This window comes from Pimephales promelas, chromosome 22 (genome assembly GCF_988280905.1).
Source record: "Pimephales promelas chromosome 22, fPimPro1.hap1.1, whole genome shotgun sequence".
NCBI classification, from domain to species: domain Eukaryota; kingdom Metazoa; phylum Chordata; class Actinopteri; order Cypriniformes; family Leuciscidae; genus Pimephales; species Pimephales promelas.
In genome coordinates this window covers 7,082,773-7,103,869 of record NC_142790.1, presented here as the reverse complement: position 1 = coordinate 7,103,869, position 21,097 = coordinate 7,082,773, and the positions used below count along the sequence as shown (strand labels likewise).

Below are 21,097 nucleotides of genomic sequence, written 5' to 3'. Positions count from 1 at the left end.
TAAATTGATAAAATTGTTCGTTTTAGTCGTATTTTCGCAGTTTCCCTATTAAATCCAGTCACGCAGTAGATCTTTTGCCACTTAGGCTGGCGGGAAAGTACGGAAGCCCTGAACCGCAACCTAAAAAAAAAATCTGTAAAAAAAATAATAAATCTGTAAAAAAAAAAAAAAAAATCTGTAAAAAAAAAAATCTGTAAAAAAAAAAAAAAATCTAGCATTTCGAGATTAAAGTCGAAATGTTTCGAGATTAAAGTCGAAATGTTTCGAGATTAAAGTCGAAATGTTTCGAGATTAAAGTCGGAATGTTTCGAGATTAAAGTCGAAATGTTTCGAGATTAAAGTCGAAATGTTTCGAGATTAAAGTCGAAACATTGTGCATTCATAACAGTGCGCGTCCACTGGCTCAGAGCGTGCGCGCGTGTGTGTGTGTAAAGTCAAACTGCCATGGATAAACACAAAATAGTAGCTTTTTACTTTTATCTGAATTACTTATCTTACTTTATCGTTATAAAATATAATGCGCCGGAATAGACTTTAGCCTATAGGAAAACCAACACGGAAAACACTTTTCAGACTGGATGGAGAAATCCAGCTTTATGAATGAATGAATGAATAGGGCATTTATATAGCGCTTTCATATATGCCTACACTCAAAGTGCTTTACAATCATATCAGAATCTCTCCTCAACCATAAGTGGTTATTAAATCTTAGGAAATCACAGGATCCAGCCAAATGATTGGATACAGAATGATGCACTTAAAATGTATCCAGAGCGTATTTACGTTGAAGAGGGAGACCGAACAGTTACTGTTGTGTTCTCGACCCAGATAGTGTTGACTAGACGAGCACGAAAACACCTCAGAAACACTGCCACTAGCACATGTGACGTGTGTAGAATTTTGTTGAAAGCCCAGATAAAAGTAAAAAGCTACTATTTTGGGTTTATCCATGGCATTTCGACTTCACACACACACACACACGCGCGCTCTGAGCCAGTGGACGCGCACTGTTATGAATGCACAATGTTTCGACTTTAATCTCGAAACATTTCGACTTTAATCTCGAAACATTTCGACTTTAATCTCGAAACATTTCGACTTTAATCTCGAAACATTTCGACTTTAATCTCGAAACATTTCGACTTTAATCTCGAAACATTTCGACTTTAATCTCGAAACATTTCGACTTTAATCTCGAAATGCTAGATTTTTTTTTTTTTACAGATTTTTTTTTTTTTTACAGATTTTTTTTTTTTTACCTTTATAATTGCTAAAAAGTCCCTCATCTGAGTTTATCACAATCTCAAAAAGTTGTCTACACTGCACAATGAATCTCTTACTTAGATTGTGTCTACACTTTGTTAATGAGAGGATAAGAGAGCATGCAGAACTCAGCACTGAACAAAAACTCTGGCGATTCTGACTAAAATAAACACACATGATTGGCCACTGTGTTCAAGAGATCAACAAACATGTCTGTGATTGGCTACATTGCTTACCATTGCAAAAGCATGTTGCAAATAGAAACATTTGTCATTATTCAGAACGAAAACACAAATACACACTGGAGCGTTTGTCAAATCTGTTTCGTCAATATGATATTATCGACTAACTGAGGGTTCTGTTGCTTTCGTTTAAGGGTGCTTAAAATACATACAAATTAATCGATTACACTTTCTCGAAAATGAAGCTTGTTCCAAATAAAACCAGCTATTGAATCCCAAACAAAAATACAAGAGTGAAACAGACCATTCCCTAATGCCTCTTTTCATTACGCTGGGGAAACGTGTGGCCTTTTTTTATGAGGCTGTAAGTGAAGCATTTTTAAGAGACTCTGCCTGAATAGCCATATGTGAGAGCTTATAAACCTTTAGAAAGCCAGAAAAGGCCTTTCCTCTGAATAAACAGCCAATCGTAGGCTTTTGTGATGTCGCACAGGCTAGCGTTTGCTACGCTCCACATATTCCCTTCACCCCCTTCACTGTTAATTTCCAGCCTAAAATCCACTTTAAATGTAATCTCTTCTTATATTATTCTCTTGGCGCATTTAGCCCCTGAGAGGAGATATTTACCCCCCTCCCCTCCCAAAGCAACCTCCTACGCGTATCAGTCCCAGAGCAGAGGCACATAAAGCCCATAATTAGTCGACTGCATCCGAGGGATGCGGGAGATAACGGGACATCCTCCTCTTTTTAGGGAGGGGTTGGGGGATGGGTATATGGATAGAGAGAGTGAGTGCTGTGGAGACAGAAAGACAGAAAAGCCAGAGTGTGATAGAGTGATGAGTCATGCAAGAATCTCCAAACTGCGGCAGCAAAGTTGCTGTCAGCAGGATGAGCTTTCTATTAGAGTTTGTCAAGGACAGAGACTGAACTCCTCAGTGACATCACAGAAATTTGACCAATAGCAGTCCATCTGCACATAGTGAGTTGCCGCGTCACAGTTTACCTCATACTACACCCTAAAAGAATAAACTCTTTTTTTTTTTTAAGAAAAGGTGTTTAGCAGAATAGACAAGCCTTGGTATATACTACTATATACTTCATAATTGTGTCTTAAACTGATCACTATTTTTTATGTGCATCATGTCACCGTTTAAATTGCCTTGTCAATCATTTAATTCCCTGTTGGAGAGAAATGTACAGTAGTAGCTCATTGATCTGCCAGTTGTGGGTCTTTGTGGAGATGTTTGCATAATGATGCATTTCGAAGTTTATAAAAGTTCTCAACGTTGTTGCAGATGAAATAATGTGTACAATATATATAAATAAATTTTCCATTAGGTTAGATATTGATTATTAATCAATATTACTAATTACTGTTAATTTACCAACCCTTTTTTTTTCAGTAGAAATGTAATGTAAATCATTGGTGATTCATATAATACAAATCAATAGCTACAGTCAGTTTGAGCGTCAAAAAAACTAACATATACAGTACATGCTAAACAAAGTTGCATAAAAAATAGTGCTTACACAGCAATGCTTTTACAATGAAAGCTTATTATGGGACAAGGCATTTTTAAATATAATACATGGCAAAAAATTGCCAACCATGAACACATCACTGAATGACGGTCGCTTCCTGCAGTTAAGGGCATGTGGAGTTTGTCCAATGGCCTAAAGGTCAGTATTTCTGACTTACTTTATGATGGTTGCATCCAAAATTCAAGTAATCAGAAACACACTTTTAAGTATTATTTTTATATGTATTTTTTCTCTAGTTTTTCAATGTAAAAATCCTCCGTTTTGACATCCCCTCTAAGCCATTTCTTTCTAAATATATGGTTTTCAAATCTGCGTAATTTAACATGAAGCATTTACATAAGCAGGGCATGCAGAGGGGCTGATTAGTGTTAATGCAACCACATAAATGCAAAAGGGTAATGTGGCATTAGTGCATGACTCAATGAAATGTTTTTGAAAGGTCTGTAACACTTTAAAGGCCTTATGGAAAATCTTACATTTCTAGATTTTAGTTGAGACCATATATGTGAATGTACTTCTGAAGGTTGACAAAATACACTTTTAACAGATATAATTATTTAAAATTGACATCCTTTCTTTTGGACAAAAAATATTGATGGCATATTCTCCCTCACAGTGTTTTATAAAAATGATGGCACCATACAAAATCACACAGTCCTTCATTAGTCACTGTTTTGAGCTGTAAGTAAATAAAGCATAAAAATGTTAGCAGACAGGGGAAATACACATTTGCAAAATGAGATTAATATGTTTCCTGCTAAAATGAATACACTGCTACGTTTGAATGGCCATAAAGAATAGATTGCACCACAAAAAATATAATTGTGTAGTTGGCAGGAAAGAAAGTCATGATTATCAAACCATGGAGTGGTTGATGTCATGAGATAAACAAATCATTCACAATTTGTGTATCATTTATTTAAGCTAAATAACCAAATCATGTACACCGCCTTCATTTCGGACTTTGCACTCATCTGCACTTAAAAATATGGTATAAAATACATAATCTTCCATTTACCAGATTTATTTCAGATTTATTTACTTTGATTTATTATATTGTCAGCATGCTTGTTAGCTTATTATCAAGGGGTGAAAAAACCTTTCAATATGGCTAATTCAGCAAAAAGGTACAAGAGGTGGTGTTATGTTTTGAATATAGTCACGTTAAATGTTGCTCGGCTTGCAGTGTTAAACCACTTCAGCTATGACTATATTCATAATACAGAACATCCTTGAGGGCCTTTTTTGGCATGAAACACAAAACCGTGGACATAGACTTACACAACAGAGGATCACAGGAAACAATACTTAACCAAGACACATGGCAAACATTAGGGCTTAAATAATGACAGGGACAAGGGACACCTGTGAACAATGAACAGACGATTAACCAATGACAAGACACATGACAGGATCACAGGACAAACAGGGAATCACATGACATGAACAAAACCAAAACGTGACAGAGACGAGACCAAATCGTGAAACCCATTCACTTACATGGCAAGTGCCTCACTGTAAACCATATTTTTATGCATTTTTTTTTTTACAGAAAAGGAGAGATAAAAGATCATTTAAGTCACAATGAGAAACATGTAGCGACCAATTTCTTTCTTTCATATTGCTCAAATTATTGAAAATAAAGAAGTAGGGCAGGACTTGGTTCTGTCCATTGGTTGTTTATTGAGTGGAGACAGTTTTGAATGAGAGTTTACAGTCAATTGTGAGCAAAAGGCCAGGTTTCAAGGGCAGGCAACATTTTTCATAAACTCTTTTTGTTATACTGTTTGAAACTCTCTTCACACCTAAATGATTATTAGGAACACCTGTTCAATTTCTCATTTATGCAATTATGTAATCAACCAATCAAATGGCAGTTGTTTCTATGTATTTAGGGGTGTGGTCCTGGTCAAGACAATCTCCTGAACTCCAAACTGAATGTCAGAATGGGAAAGAAAGGTGATTTAAGCTATTTTGAGCGTTTTTCCACGAACAACCATTTCTATGGTTTACAGAGAATGGTGTGAAAATGGAAAAACATCCAGTATACGGCAGTCCTGTGGGCGAAAATGCCTTGTTGATGCTAGAGGTCAGAGGAGAATGGGCCGACTGTTTCAAGAGCAACTTTGACTGAAATAACCACTCGTTACAACCAAGGTATCCTGCAAAGCATTTGTGAAGCCACAACACACACAACCTTGAGGTAGATGGGCTACAACAGCAGAAGACCCCACCGGGTACCACTCATCTCCACTACAAATAGTAAAAAGAGTCTACAATTTGCAAGAGCTCACCAAAGTTGGACAGTTGAAGACTGGGAAAATGTTGCCTGTCTGATGAGTCTCAATTTCTGTTGAGACATTCAGATGGTGGAGTCAGAATTTGGCATATAAACAGACTAGCCGCGTTTCCACTGCCGGGCTAGGGCTGGGCCAGAGCTAACAGCGAGCCGGGCCGAGCTAGTGGCCTCGGGCCTCAAGCACCGGGCTTGCGTTTCCACTGCCGGGCCAGTAGCCCCACAGCGCTGCCCCAGACCCCACCCCTAACACGCCTTTCAGGATCAAACGTCATAAAACCCAACCCATTTCAGCGGGTATTATGAATTAATTTATTTTTTTAAATTAGGAAGATAGCACGTATATTAACTCAACTGCCGTAGTGGCTGCAATAGTGTCCCGAGACCAGTACAGGCGATTCTCCATTTCAAGCAGCGATTTTTTGCGCGATATAACAAGTAGGGCTGCGGGCACGTTTTCAAGTTATTCTTTAATCGTTAACCGAGGCCCATCGGTTAATACTCGGTGCATAGTGTGCGCGCCGCAACCTCGAGATACAGAGTAAATTTTTAACACCTTTAATAACTGATTGGACCCCATTTGAAACGAAATTAATTTATAGAAATAAAACGCAGCAAGTACGGAGCAGTTAAAGCCCCATTTCCATCACCCTTCAAACTGAAATTGCCAATTGAAAATAAGCAAAACGTCCATTTCACAAAAACTCCGTGTCTGCAAATAATAATAATAATAATAACCATCATCATCATTATTGTAACATTTTATTAGGCTGCATATGTAGAAGACGCCTTTATCCAAAAAAGGAACAGAGCACAAATAAACACAATATTTTTGACAAATATCAGCGCATATCCAGTGTGTGTGGAGCATGCACTGATGGCTGCGAGACGCCCATGTGAACAGTTTCATTGCATTTCTTTCAGTGGAAACAACTTAAAATACTCTTTCATTTCTGGTCATACAGAAAATAATAATACATTATTCGCAAATAAATTTATTTATAACAAGAAAACGTTGTGCTTTAACAATTAATCAAGGCGCGCTTCATGATCTCCGTGAACTGAAGCGTGAGACCTGAAACAGCCACCGCATTCGAATTTGTTCGTTTTAAATTGGACATTTAAAGCTTTAGTCTACAGGGGTTATATCCTTTGTAGATTAAAGCTTTAAATGTCCAATTTAAAACGAACAAATTCGAATCGAAAGCCAATATCTTCTATGTTTATGTAGCTTAATTTCTCTCTAAATGTGCATCCGGAGATGGAGATATGTTTTTAGCCGAAAATCATTTAGAAAACAATAGTTTATTAATAAACAATTAATGCCTCGTTATTTTATATTATTTTATTATCAGACACATTTATTATAGCCTATAAATCACCCATAAATCCCCTTTCTGTAGGCTGTGGTTACGGCTCTTCTCATTCAGCACTGCGGGGAAATAATCATTTCCAGGTTCTAATTTGGCCTCAGAAAACCAGTAAAATATATATTTTTTTCATATTAATTTGTCAAATATTTTAAATGTTTAAGGGGCAAAAAAATCAAACAAATATCTGAAAATTCGTCGATATGTAGCTATATATAGCCTATATATTGTTGCGCAGCATTTGGCATAGGCCTAAAGTTCAAATTAAAATGTTATGCAATTTTAAACGGTTAATCGGTTAAACATGGACATGGTATGCACTATGTGCATCTTGCTTCAGATCATAACGTTCCATAACACCGATAAACTCCGCCTTTTACCTTGAGCACGCCTCTAGCCCGAGCTGGCCCCCTCTGGCCCAAGGTATTCGACGGGCCAGAAATCCTGGCCGTTGGCCCTGAGGAAGCCCCGATCAAGCCCCGGAAGTGACAGTGGAAACGCGACTGGCCCTGGCACGCACTAGCACGGCCCGGCCCTGGCCCGGCAGTGGAAACGCGGCTATTGACAACATGGATCCATCCTGCCTTGTTACCACTGTGCAGGCTGGTGGTGGTGGTGTAATGGTGTGGGGGATGTTTTCTTGGCACACTTTAGGCCCCTTAATGCCAATTGGGCATCGTTTAAATGTCACGGCCTACCTGAGCATTGTTTCTGACCATGTCCATCCCTTTATGGCCACCATGTACCCATCCTTTGATGGCTACAGTACTTCCAGCAGGATAATGTAGCATGTCACAAAGCTTGAATCATTTCAAATTGATTTCTTGAACATGACAATCAGTTCACTGTACTAACAACGCATTCTCACCCCAAGGCGTCACCTTTGACCATGCTTCAATATTTGACGTTTTAGGCGCCCTTTAGCGTCACTTACATGACGCGATCCTACGGCGTCATCTAACTGACGCTAAAGGAAAGCGTCAGTTAGAGGACGCGGTTAGGTTTAGGTGTGGGGTGGGGGTAGGGTACACGCGATCCTAGGGCGTCATCTAACTGACGCTAAAGGGCGCCTAAAGCGTCAGATATTGAAGCATGTCCAAATGCTTCCCAAGTTAGGTGACGCCTTGGGAGTGAGAATGGGCTGGTACTAAAATGGCCCCCACAGTCAACAGATCTCAAGTGCCCTGATGTGCCTCCCACAAATTTCCATTAACTGCAAGATGCTATCCTATCAATATGGACCAATATTTCTAAAGAATGCTTTCAGCACCTTGTTGAATCAATCCCACGTTGAATTAAGGCTGTTCTGAAGGCGAAAGAGGGTCAAACACAGTATTAGTGTGGTGTTCCTAATAATTTTAGGTATATGTATATATATATATATATATATATATAGGAAATCTCAGGAGCAAAAATGTTTTGTGCAATCATAGCATTGAAGTCAAGGAAAAAAAACTTATTTCAGAAGAACTTAGAACTTAGTTCTCGTGGCATAATTACCGTAATTAAGGGATGTTCTACTCTGAACTGTTCACATCCTCAGAATTATACATTTCCTTGGCATTCTTAGCACTATCAACTGTAAAATTAATCTGCAGCAGAGCTCAGAGCTTTGTTGTTTACATTCATTATTAATGTAAGGTTATGTGCTTTGAGATATGAGGTCATTCAACTCCATCTCTCGTGATGCTTTGCAGACTCTGCTGTGTGTTCATGTGTTTTGGAGGAGGTGTGGCTTTGGAGATGCTCTGAAGGGAACGTGGGACGTTATGTATTCAAATGCTATTGCTAGCCTCTCTGAAACTGCCTACCCTACCTTTAAGTAGACTAAATAATTGGAGAAGTTCAGTACCAATGGAGGGAATGTTTTGGTTAAACATTACAAGGTCAATTTTATTTTGTAAAAATTTTACAAATTAATTGTTCACAATAAAATCAATCATATTCATTTATAAAATAGCAAGGGCAAGTTTTCATTTCATGTCGACTTAAATTTTTGCGGTGCAGATAAAACAAAGTAAAACAAATTTATTACAAAAATTTCCGTTACTATAATTCATTATGTCACTTGCCGTTTCTTTGTAATTATTTGTGAAATTTACTTGTTAAAATATTACAAAGTAAATTTTACAATTGCTATTTTGAACTCTGAATAGTTAGAACACTATATTGACCAATCAGCATTTAGCATTGTAACTATTGCAACCATGTTATAATAGACTATAATCTCTACGTTGCAACTCTCCATGTTATAATAGGTTTATAACATGTGTATATCCTATTGTGAAAACAGGATATTTGATCTTGTTACATTCTCTTTCTTCTCAAAACCTCTTGAACGTAGCTGAGTTTACCGTTAACCTAATTTTTCCAAAAAGAGTGCATTCGTCGATTGCTTGGCCAGAGATGTGGCTGGGGGCGATATCTGTCTCTCACTGTCAGAAACAGAGCCACAGCGATTGGGTGGCTGTCGGACCGCGACTGAATGCAGGGGTTCCACATGCCCACGTCTCAGAGCATGCTCAGAGTCACGCAGGGCTAATGCGTTATCCGTGTGAAGGGGCTCACGCTATGCTGAGCAGATAAAGCCCCCACACTGACTCATCTGAACCAAAAAAAAGCTGCATTATTAGACAAAAAGAGAGAGAGGAAGGGGGGAATGGAGGAGGGCGCTTTGGTGGCTTTGTCATGAATATTCTAATTGGCAGTGTTATCTCTGATGATTATTAAGACCGGCCCCGGGGCCCCATGCCGATCTAATGTAGCAGAAAGGGGAATAGCCGCAGGAGACTGTTTAGTGGGGGGGGGGGGGGGTGTGTGTGTTTTTGTCTGTTGTTATTCAGTACATCTATTGTCTGCTGTCCATTTTCAGCCCCCAGCATATGTGAATCCATGTGTTGTATTTGTTGGGGATTTAATGTGTTCGTGGGTCTTGTGAATGTAAGGAATCCTTTTTGATATCGCCAACAATGGGCTGTTTACTTAATGCTGGTGATTCAAAAGCTATAATCGGATCAGAAATAGAAGGAAGATTCTAAATGATTCATGTGTACCTAGTTAATTTTAGCAGCACGAGACGTTTAATCTACTCTAATCTAGACATTTCAGATTCTTTGTGATTAACAGATTTCAATTGAATGTGGTTATGGTTCATGGTTCATCTCAGTAGAAATCCAATTCGTAATATCTTATTTCCTAGGGAAACTTTTCTGAAGTTTGTACTCGGAACACGTGACATTAGATTTGCATTTCCTGAAGGAAATGAATAGTGTTAATTTTAGGTAAGTATGTGAACACACAAGAATGGAGATTGGCTCTATATAGCCCTGATGGGGAATTCTCACCAGGCCTAAGGGGCTACAAAGTTGTTGTTTTTTTTAAAACAGTAAAGGCATTGGGGGGTACGTGGAGGTGTTTCTGAGCAACTTCCATTGTGCCACCTTCATCACGCTCTTCTGGGGTTCTGGGTCGGACTCAATGGCGAAAGCCGGATGGTGATGCCAAGAGAAAGCTCTAGCTGGACACTGGTTGAGTACATCAACTTTGCCTTATGGGTGGAAGGATCTTCTTTTACAGTGGGTGAGGTAGATTAGGATCCCACCACCAGCGTCCAGCCTCAATAACCATCCATCACCACCCCAGAGCCAGACCCAGCGTCCACACCCACTGTGGAGATGGAGCAAGAGCCCACCGCAGGCTGAGAAGCCCAGCAAATGCCACCCCTATACGGCTCTGTCAGACTTCTCCATTCCTCAGGCTTCACGGGGTACTCGCTCACAACGGAGTCGCCTCGGCCCACTGGCCCTCAGGCTCCACCTCGAATACTCGTCGCCGGGACTCCACCTCAGCCCCCCGGGTCCATCGATGCCATTGGGTCTCTCAGTCCATCAGACTTCCCCTTGGTTCATCACTCCATCAGTTTTTCTGTGGGGTAACCTATAGTGCTGTGTTTCGATTCAAATTTCAAGAATCGATTCGATTCCGATTCTCAAGATCTTGAATCGATTATCATTATTCGATTCGATCCGATTCGATCTGATCCGATCTTCGAGATTTAGGTATTTGTTTTTGAAAAAAGCATTTTTTCCCAGCTGTTACCTGAATTACAGGTCTGTAGTTATGCAACATATTGATACTATTATTAATAGTATCAATATATTGCATAACTACAGTCCTGTAATAATTTATTATAGACATTCAACTGCAAATTAATGTAGTAGCCTATTGATTGTTGTAAAGAACAATTCCCCTTCCGTGTTGATACAACTGCTTTCACTAACTTGCACTGGTGTAGACGACAGAGGACGCAGAGGTATATCAGCAGGAGGATTGCAAGTAACCGCAGGAACCGTGATATTAACGTTTTTTTATAAGGCTATACCCTTCTTGTTTTGAACTTCATGCATGTGTATTGAATGTTAGACAAGTTCATAATGATAACGAGACTGTTTATCGTGGTGATGTGTAGCCTAGGCTTCGCACAGACAGTGAATGATAGAGATCGACATAGCGTGCGATTACCTGCGTCTGTCTTTGAAGTCATATGTATTCGCGGAAAGCTTGCCGTGCCGTGTCAAAGAAACGCGAAATAGTTGTCGAATCATCCTTTTAACGTTCACGTTACGGGTATTTACCATAAATGCGCGTCAGCAGCAGCGCTGATCAGCATCCCACAGCACGAGGAAACCGCGGAGAAATAATATCAGTGAGTCACGCATTGAATCAATGCCATTTGCCCATGCGACGCATTGCTGCTCAGCTGAGCCTTAAGTGGAACTCAAAGTTAAAAATAATTAACACCTTGAAATTGTTTCATTACATCTATTTTAATGAATCTGCTTTTTTGAACGTGTTCGTTGAACGAACGGTTTAATGAATCCAAGTCCATTGTCGTAACAATGTGCGCGCTGAGTGAAAGCTTTCAATGCGCACATAGGGATCACTCGCGGCAAGTTAAAGTTCACGGGGAATTTGGGAAAATGTAGACCTATTAATAAATCGATTCTCTGAGCTACGGATCGATCTTTAGAAGTTAATATGAAAATCGATTCAGAATCGGTGAATCGATTTTTTCAAGACATCACTAGTAACCTAGTCCTGGCTACCTCCCGCTGTCCTCTGGACTGTCGTTGACTGTCTACTCATTCATGGATTCTTCCACCATCCACTCCAACTGGTTTCTCTGACTGACATCTCTGATGATTCCAGATCTTCTAAAGCTCTTCGTCCACCTCCAGAGCCCCCACAGTCGAACTGTTTTTATTTTATTTTCATTTTCTATTTGTTTCTATCAGTTACCTGTTTTCCTTGGTTTTCATTGTTTACCCGTTTTCCAGTTACCTCAGTTTTTGTTACTATGTTTTCTGATTAATGAGTCATCACCTGTTCATCATTTGAGTTCAATCACCTTGTGTATTTAAGTTTCTCCTTTCCATTCAGTTATTGTCTGGTATTGTTTGTGTGTGTGTGAAACACTCTGTTATGCCTCTCTGCAATTGGATTACCTATATTTGTTTTATTTAAGTAACTTTTGTATATATTGAGAATGAGGAGTCACGTGCCTATTTGGGCGGGGTCTGAGCTGGTCGGCCATGATGGTAGGAGACGCTATCGGTTACCAGGGGCAATGCCTTTAGAACCCATAGACGCGACTAAACATTCCAGAGCTCTTAAATTTTCGCACATTTATTATTTTGGCAGGACAGAGACGGATCTAAGAATACGAGAAAAAAAGGAAGAAAGTAAAGCAATGCTAAAAGAAAAGGCGAAAGAAAAGGGACCTTACATGAACAAACTCACACAAAGTGCAAAACAGCTGTATTTGGAGAAGCAGCATCAATATATTTGTTCTTTTGCACTAATAACAGTATTATTATTTTATTATTATTACTTATGTTGTCCATAAAAACTTATGTTGTCCAAATAGCCTATATATTTCAGTTCTCAATAAATATTGTTAAAAGCCATATCAAGTTGTTTCAAACATTTATTTCAATGAAACAAAAAAGTATGTACAAGGCACTCAAACAACACGTTGGCATATGTTCGTTAAGGCACAGTAAACAGTGAAAATCGTATACTAAAGGCATCAGCAAACCCAGCAATCCGGCGTCTCCTCGTCAGATCAGACTCTCCCTGCTGTGTCAATTTCCGTAACCCCAAAAACTTAATTCCATTGTTCCTATGTTTTCCATATGTATCGTGTGAGTTACTGGAGGAGTTTTTAACGCAGCAGTTACTTCCAGGCATGGTAAAACAGTGCGGTATTGCGAGAAACCCCTCTACTACCGAGCTAAAAACACACGTAATCAATACTGTTTTGCCGTGGGAATCCTACCAACATGGCGGAAAGGGGAGGGGCACTGTAAAATGACGTCAACTCCTCATTCTCAATAAAACTGTTTGAAAGTTTTTCAGATTTTGTCACCAGATTGTGACAAAGTTGGTTTTAGGCTATGGTTTAGCCATTTAGCTGTTGATGACTATACAGTAGATATTTAAATAGAAGCAAATAGAAAAGACTAGCCACAACTCAGAATGCAAATAGATATAAGAAGGAAGACCAGATTTCATATGTAAGTATTATGATGACATAATTGATTTTAAATCTGCTTGATTTGAAAGTGATTTCTGTTTGAGCTGTTTCATACATCGCTACACTATTGACAATTATGGACCTTTTTCTGCCTGCAAAATTTTGCCAAAGTTTCACTAATGTGACCGCAGCATAATATCTTTGTTTTGCCTTTCCACAACCACCATTGTTTACTTTCCATTCTTTTCCAGTCTAGTAAAACTAGTCCAGTGAAAACTAAAATTATTATCATACACAATCAAGTTGTGCAGGGATGACTTCAAAAGCCGGAAGACTAATTCGCCTCTGGTTCCCTTGAGATTTTCCCATGGGTTTTATAATGGTGTTTTTCAATTTATGAATACAATACTGCCTCTGGTAGACATAATGCGACAACATTTCGACATTTTGTTTTACAACATAAACTGGACACACTCACATTCCAAATGTAGTTACTTATTAGAAACATACTTTAAAATGAAAGAAAAGGACAGAAAAAAATTGTGTTTTTTCGATATTGGTGTATGTAATTGAAGTTGTAGAGCAAAACGTTCAGTTGTAATAAAGAGCACGTAGAAGGAGTAGAGAAACAAGGAACACTCAGGAGATCTGGAGAATACATAACACGATCACAATCAGTAAGACGACAATTAACACCGAACAAAGAACTGAAGGCTTAAATACACTATTCAACAGAAACTAAAACGTGTGTAACATAATCAGTAACCAAGAAAACAAGGGAAACAGGCACAGGAACTAGAACTAAACCAAAACAACATGCACATGACAGTTGTTTTCCACTGACCTTATTTTAGTCATAAGTTGAAAAACCCCATTATAAAACCTCATAGGAAAATCTCTAGGCAACCAGTGGCGAATTAGACTTCTCGGCTGTGACGTCATCCCTGCACCACTCTATTTAGCTTCTTATCTAATTATGTCTCTAGTTTTTAATGCATGGTTCACCCAAAAATTATAATTCTGTCTTCATTTACTCTTTACTCTCTATCATGTCTTTAATACTTCATATGACCCATGCTGCTCTTACAGTGAAATAAAGACTTTTGTTTCACAAGGCTTGAGGGTTAGTGTTAGGTTACTATGATCAACACATTATTTTTTGTTTCTAACCTTGTTTGATCTCTATTCAAATTGTTTCCATTGCCACTTGGCTAAAAGCCAGTTCATTGTCCGTCCATTAGGTACTTGCAGACAAGACATTCAGCAATCATCCATAAAATCTTACATAATAACCTTACATAAAACTTGTTTGTTTTGTGTTTCTTCCTCTCATTAGGAGTATCTGCCCAGCTTACAAACACCCGGCTGAGGAGGAACACTTCTGTCGGTACACCCTTCTGGATGGCTCCAGAGGTGAGACCCATTGGCAAGTCGTTTGCAAAGCATGGAGGTGACTTTGTGGACTGCAAATGTTTTTGTTTGCTTAGTTTTTTTCCATAAGATTTCCATATGTGATAGGGGAAGAAGAACACAGCTCTGAAGTTGTTTTGAGTTTCAAAACCTACATTTCCATATGACTCAAGGGTAGAGGCTTACGTGCCTCAATTTGTTCTAGGTGTCAACACAATCAAAACACAAACAGAGATTTATCATTAGTGCACTTTTAGATTTCTAAACATCTGCAGTGAACATTCTGGGTTCATCTCTGGACTAATTGCATGGATTAATCTTACACACTATTTGTGTTTCTAATTTTGAGGTAAGACCACCTGCATTCCATTCTCTAGTTTCTTGTTTTCTATACTGTGCAATTTTATAGATCAATAAAGAGATGTAAACGAAATGCGCTTAATGGATAAATAAGCCATTTTGGTAGTACTTTATTTTACAGTGTCTGTCATACATGTTACAGTTACTATAGTAATAACTACAAATTATGCATAATTACATACAACTTACCATAAACCAAACCTCAATCCGAACCCTAAACCTACATGTAGTTATTTAAAATTACTCAGTACATAAATGTATAATTACACTTCCTTAAAATAGTGTAATCACCATTTTTCATCATTTTATACAGAAAAAAATTATTTATTTGTAGCTCTTTTGCCTTAGATCCATTTAATTTCTCTCATCCAGTTTAATACATTTTTTTTATTTATATTGATATTTTCTATATTTGTATGAATTTTAAAGTGTGTAATATACCTGTGTAATTTTTATACTATTAAGCATAGTTATGTAATTATTATAAGGTCATAATATTAACATGTTCAAAAAAATTATATAATCAAGAACGCTTAATTTCCCAGAATGTCATTACCTGTGTAAAATATCTTTGAATTTAATTAAAAAAGGTAACACTTTATTTCAAGGGATGTTTATTTTTATACATTGCTACATGTTAATTACTTTAGTAATATAAGTTGGTTTACTCTATGGTTTATTATCGATATTACTCCGTATTTATTTGATTAATTACAATGTAACTACATCACCTTAAAATAAAGTGTAACCAAAAAAATTGCAATTCAAAATTCCAAATGATTAATTAAAAGGGAGACCATTCATACATTTTATCCATCACTGCACATTTGAAAAACTGGCTTTTATTGACATTTTTCTATTTCTGTTTTAAATATAATAAATACTATACATTATTATAAGTAAATAAGCATTTAAATTGGTAAAGCGGAAGTGTGTACTGTAAAATATACAAATTACACCAAATACGCTCTTCACCATTTTTGTAATTTTGCATTTTGTAATGTACTCTGGTTACTGTGTTCAGCAGTCAGGGTCCATTGAGTAATGAATGTGTTTGTATATTTGACCAGGTCATCGCGTGTGAGCAGCAGCTCGACTCCACGTATGACGAGCGCTGTGACGTGTGGTCTCTGGGTATCACTGCCATAGAGCTGGGTGATGGAGACCCGCCCCTCGCTGAGCTTCATCCAATGAGAGCTCTCTTCAAAATTCCAAGGTGACACTTTTATGACACTTTTTGATATTCAGACACAAAGGAACCTCACAGTCCACAGAGTCACGTTTGTATCGCCGTTTGGAATAATTTGTGATTTTAGCACAGAGATGGATGACACTGCTGTATAGTTGGGCCTTGGAGCTGTCAGAAACCAGTATATGTTCATTCTTAGGGCTTTTTTTTAGGTTAGAGCAGCTTTAATGTATGTCAGATTCATGTGCAGCTCTTTTGTGTTCTAATACACCTCTCTATCTCTCTCTCTCTATCACACACACACACACATACAGCATCCGTTCATTGAGCGGTTGGGTGGCGGCGGGGGGGTATAATCACAGAGCGGTGTGGAAATGTTTTTGACTGCTCATGTACACACTGCAGGCTGTCTTTGTTGGGTCTCTCTAATGTTCCCGTTCCCTGCTTATAAGAAAAAACACACCTTACACCCCTCACCCATCCAGACTGATTATGAGCGATGCGATGTGACAAAAATGGAACGCAGTCATTATAATCTCAAATTTGTATATTCTCAAAATATTTAACTCAAGATTCATTTTGAAATGTATTTTTTTGTATTTGGATACACACTAGCACTTTATTTCACAGGTCTGCATTTACATAAAGGTGCTTATTTTAGCAATTACAATAACTGGCTTATAAGGCACTAATTAAACCTACCCCTAAACCTAACCTTAACACATGCAGTTACCTTAGTACCCAGTACTTTCTTAGGTAAGTGCACTGTAAGTACATCTACTGTGAAGTACATCTACTGTAAGTACATCTCTACAGCTACTGTACGTCTACTTTTTTTGGCATTTATTTAAATTAAAAAAATAATTTATTTATTAAAAAAACAACTCTATTTATGAAATTGTATTACTTAAAATAATGATGTAAAATGATTTTTTAACATAAATCTTTTCTATGTTAATTTCATGTATTCATATTTTCAGCATCAATACTTTACTCTTCAGCGTCACATGATCCTTCAGAAACATTTCTGATTATTATCAATGCTCAAACAGTTGTGCTGCTTAATATTTTTCTGGAAACTGTGATTCCTTTTTTTAGGATTATTTTATGAATGCAATGTTCAAAAGAATAGCATTTATTTGAAATGTAATTTTGTTGTTGTTGTTTTACTGTCACATTTGATCAGCAATGCATCCTTGCTAAAAAAAAAAGTATTTTATTTTTTGGAAAATATTTTCTATATATTAAATATAAATATGGGATATTTTGAGCAGTAAAGATTTATAGTTCAGATTACATTTATATATTTATGAAAAAATGATTGTTATTATAACATATTTTACATTTATATTAAACATATATATATTTAATATCTATTTTGGTAACACTTTATTTTACGGTGACGTACACATTACTGCATGTACTTACTGGAGTAATTACAGTAAATTATGCATAATTACCAGTAACTAACCCTAAACAACCCCTAACCCTAGCTCTATAGTAAATACATGTAGTTAACTAATATTACTCAGTAGTTTTTTGAGTAAGTACAATGGTACTGTCACCATAAAATAAAGTGTAATGTTTCTAATATTAATTTAAATCAGATAATTTTTTATTGCTGAAAAAAAATCCAAAATCAAAGTGAGTCTTTGTTTTGGGAAGTGCTCTGTTAAATCTTGCCACTCCATATGTGTCTTTTTTAGATCCCCGTTTTATTGCAGAACTGTCATGTTTCAGCCAGGTTTGCATTAGTCAGATTTGAACTCATGTCTCTTATGTTGAATGATTTTGTCTTGGGGAGAATCAGAGTTGATCTGGTATGACGGTGGCACTGCAGGCTTTGAGAGTTGGTGCCCATTGAACTGCACTAGGCCAGTGGCACATGCTGATGGCATGTTAAGTGTTAGGTTTGTGTGACCCAGATTAGAGCAGACTAAGCCTCGAGCCATGGAACATATTTGCGTTCAGCCCCCCTGCCACCAACAAAGCAAACCAGGAATGCACACATTTAGCCAGTGGACAGTGGATTAAAAGCCAAAATGAACCAGAAATAAACACATCTAATGAATATGCCACTGACACGTGAACAGGTGCAAATAGAACAAAAACTAAGGGAAGACGTTTATAATGCTTCAAATAAATGCTTTCTATTCATAAAAGAATCTTGAAAAGATAGATCATGGTTTACACAAAACATGAAGCAACATAACATTGATAATAAGAGATGTTTTTGAGCTGATTTAAGTGTTTTAGACTGATTTATGAAGGATCATGTGACTGAAGACTGAGTAATGATCACTGTTAGATCTTACCAGGTTTTTTACAGTAAAATACTGGCAACACTGTTGCCAGTAATTTACTGTAAAAATGCACTAAAACTTATAAGTTGTATTTTTAGTTAACTTGAGTTTTAGTGCATTTTTACAGTAAATTGCCAGTATTTTACTGTAAAACACCTGGTAAGGTCTAACAGTGATGCTGACAATTCAGCTTTGCATCAAAGGAATGTATATTAAAATAGAAAAGTTATTTTTTTTAAACTTCAAAAATGTACCCCCAATTTGGTAAGTTTGGTATGTAATTGATCATTTGCAGCAACATGATTAACCAAAACAAGAACAAAAACACATCCCAGCCTACTTTACTGCTGTTGTCTTGTGGGTTTTGAATGCTGTGCTCTTCACATTGTGCTTTAAATTGCAGATGGCATGTTGTTTTCATCTGTAATCTTTTTGTTTTATGCTGCTGTGTGTTGGATAAGGGTGCATTTTAATAGTCCAAGCGTTTCTCCTGACGTTTCCATTGACACCAGCTGTTTGTGTGGGGTGCAGCGTGAGATAAGCAGAGATGTATGCCCCCCCCATTAGGGTAATGAATCGCTGTCAGAGGCACAGAGCGCGCTCCTGACGCAATAGCCGTTGGGCTGGAGTACACCTCCTCAACCCTGCTCTCCCTCTGTTAATAGCACCCTTCACCAGGACACCAAATGATGGCTAATTAGCTCTATTGTTCCACAGCAGGGAATGCTTGTCAGGTCCTCCGTGACACCGTTTAAGTGTCGATCTCCTTACTTATTTATATGTACAGGGAAAAGCTTCCTGGCAGCCTTCATGGACAAGGCTTTTCACAAGAACACAAAATTACTGAAAATGTTGTTTCACTTGTGCAACCTCAGCCTTGAATAAAAACATAATCGAGACCCCATTTAATATTTTTTCAGTTTTTTTTTTTCTTTTTCTGTATAGACAAAAAGCTTCCAGCCATCACTACAAAACATCAGTAGTTATTCATTAGTTATTGCCCTGAAAAAAAAAAGAAAAAAGATACAGTTCATTTAACCTGCTGTGGGGCACGTCATCCCACACACTTGAGACACAAAATGGGTACTGATTTAAGGTGAATAACACTTTTCAAATATGCAGTAGTATCTGAAGTAATAAATAGAAATACATATTCTACAACATATCTCAATAAATATGGGTAATGGTGGCTTTTCAGTGAAACAGTACCCAAACAAATCTAACATGAAGTGTAATTATTAGATAAAATCAAAACATACACTTTTTTTTTGTGTGGATATGATATATTGTACTTGTTGTTCTGAAACCAGCATAGATAACGTCTCGGTTACGTATGTAACCCTCGTTCCCTGAGTAGGGAACGGAGACGTTACGTCAGAAGTGACGGAGATTGGGGATTTCGCATAGAAAGCCAATCCTCTTCGAGTATTAAAACACGAGCCAATGGCATGCAATGCCTTGGGGCTGCGGAAATTTGCATAGCGTACTCCGCCCTACTCCGTGAGTATAAAAGGAGGAAGTGAACGCAACCGCAGTATGTCTTCGCTGAGGAGCCAAGACTGAACTCGGCCTCTACCCAGCGATACAGCAGAAGTGGCAGGGAGACGTAACGTCTCCGTTCCCTACTCAGGGAACGAGGGTTACATACGTAACCGAGACGTTCCCTTTCGTAGTCACTTCGAGTTACGTCAGAAGTGACGGAGATTGGGGGTCTGTGCCATCACGCCATCTTCAAGCTGTCTTCCAGTGCCCTGCGAAAGACTGAACCCCCGAGCTTTATCTCTTTTTTTTTTTTTTTTTATCCGACTTTGACACAGGATTACCAAGGTACACTGGGAAACATATCCCGAAGGGGACATGCTACCAGTTGCCTACCGAAGGGAGGACTTATGAACACATATGGCCACATAGGAACGCATATGGAACACTGGAGTACCAACCGCAGGTGGCTATAATTTAAACTCCAGGGGTGGCAGATGGCTTGCCAAGGGAAGACACATGCTCAGAGAGGCTTACAGTGGATAATACACATAAGACGGTTACCAAGGGGAACCGTGCGCATGGAGGCACCTAGCTAGCATCCAGAGCAACAGCAGTGGTGCCCGCATCGTCGGTGCTGGAGGACTCAAGACTTCAATGGAAGAACTGAGGAAATATCGCACTTATCCAGTCCGGGGAGTGGAGTGGCGAGCAAGCGAAGACACCTGAGCGGGTCCAGTACCGGCCGGAACGAGTACGAGAGAGGACACTGGCTCAATTCGCAGATTATAGAATCTGGCGAAGGTGTTGGGTGTCGCCCAGCCTGCAGCTCTGCAGATGTCTGTTAGCGAGGCGCCGTGCGCTAAAGCCCAAGAGGAGGCTACACTCCGAGTGGAATGGGCCGTCACACCAAGGGGGCACGGAAGGCCTTGCTGCTGGTAAGACAAAGCAATGGCATCCACTATCCAGTGGGACAGCCGTTGCTTTGAGAGAGCCCTTCCCTTCTGGCTCCCTCCATAACAGACAAAGAGCTGGTCTGAGGTCCTGAAACACTGCGTCCTGTCGACATAGGTGCGGAGAGCACGTACCGGACAGAGCAGTGCCAAGGCTGGGTCTGCCTCCTCCGGGGGCAGCGCTTGCAGGTTCACCACCTGGTCCCGGAAGGGAG

General features: G+C 38.6%; 1 protein-coding gene across 3 annotated transcripts in view; it reads left to right on the top strand.

The window, feature by feature from the left end:
* The window catches only part of myo3a (myosin IIIA), a 148,626-nt gene that overhangs the window by 60,308 nt on the left and 67,221 nt on the right, over positions 1–21,097 (top strand). For all 3 annotated transcript variants that reach the window (XM_089125473.1, XM_089125471.1, XM_089125472.1), the window contains 2 exons: positions 14,525–14,601; positions 16,029–16,174. In XM_089125473.1, the coding sequence (XP_088981599.1) occupies positions 14,525–14,601; positions 16,029–16,174 (223 nt within the window). The remainder of the gene's footprint in view (positions 1–14,524; positions 14,602–16,028; positions 16,175–21,097) is intronic.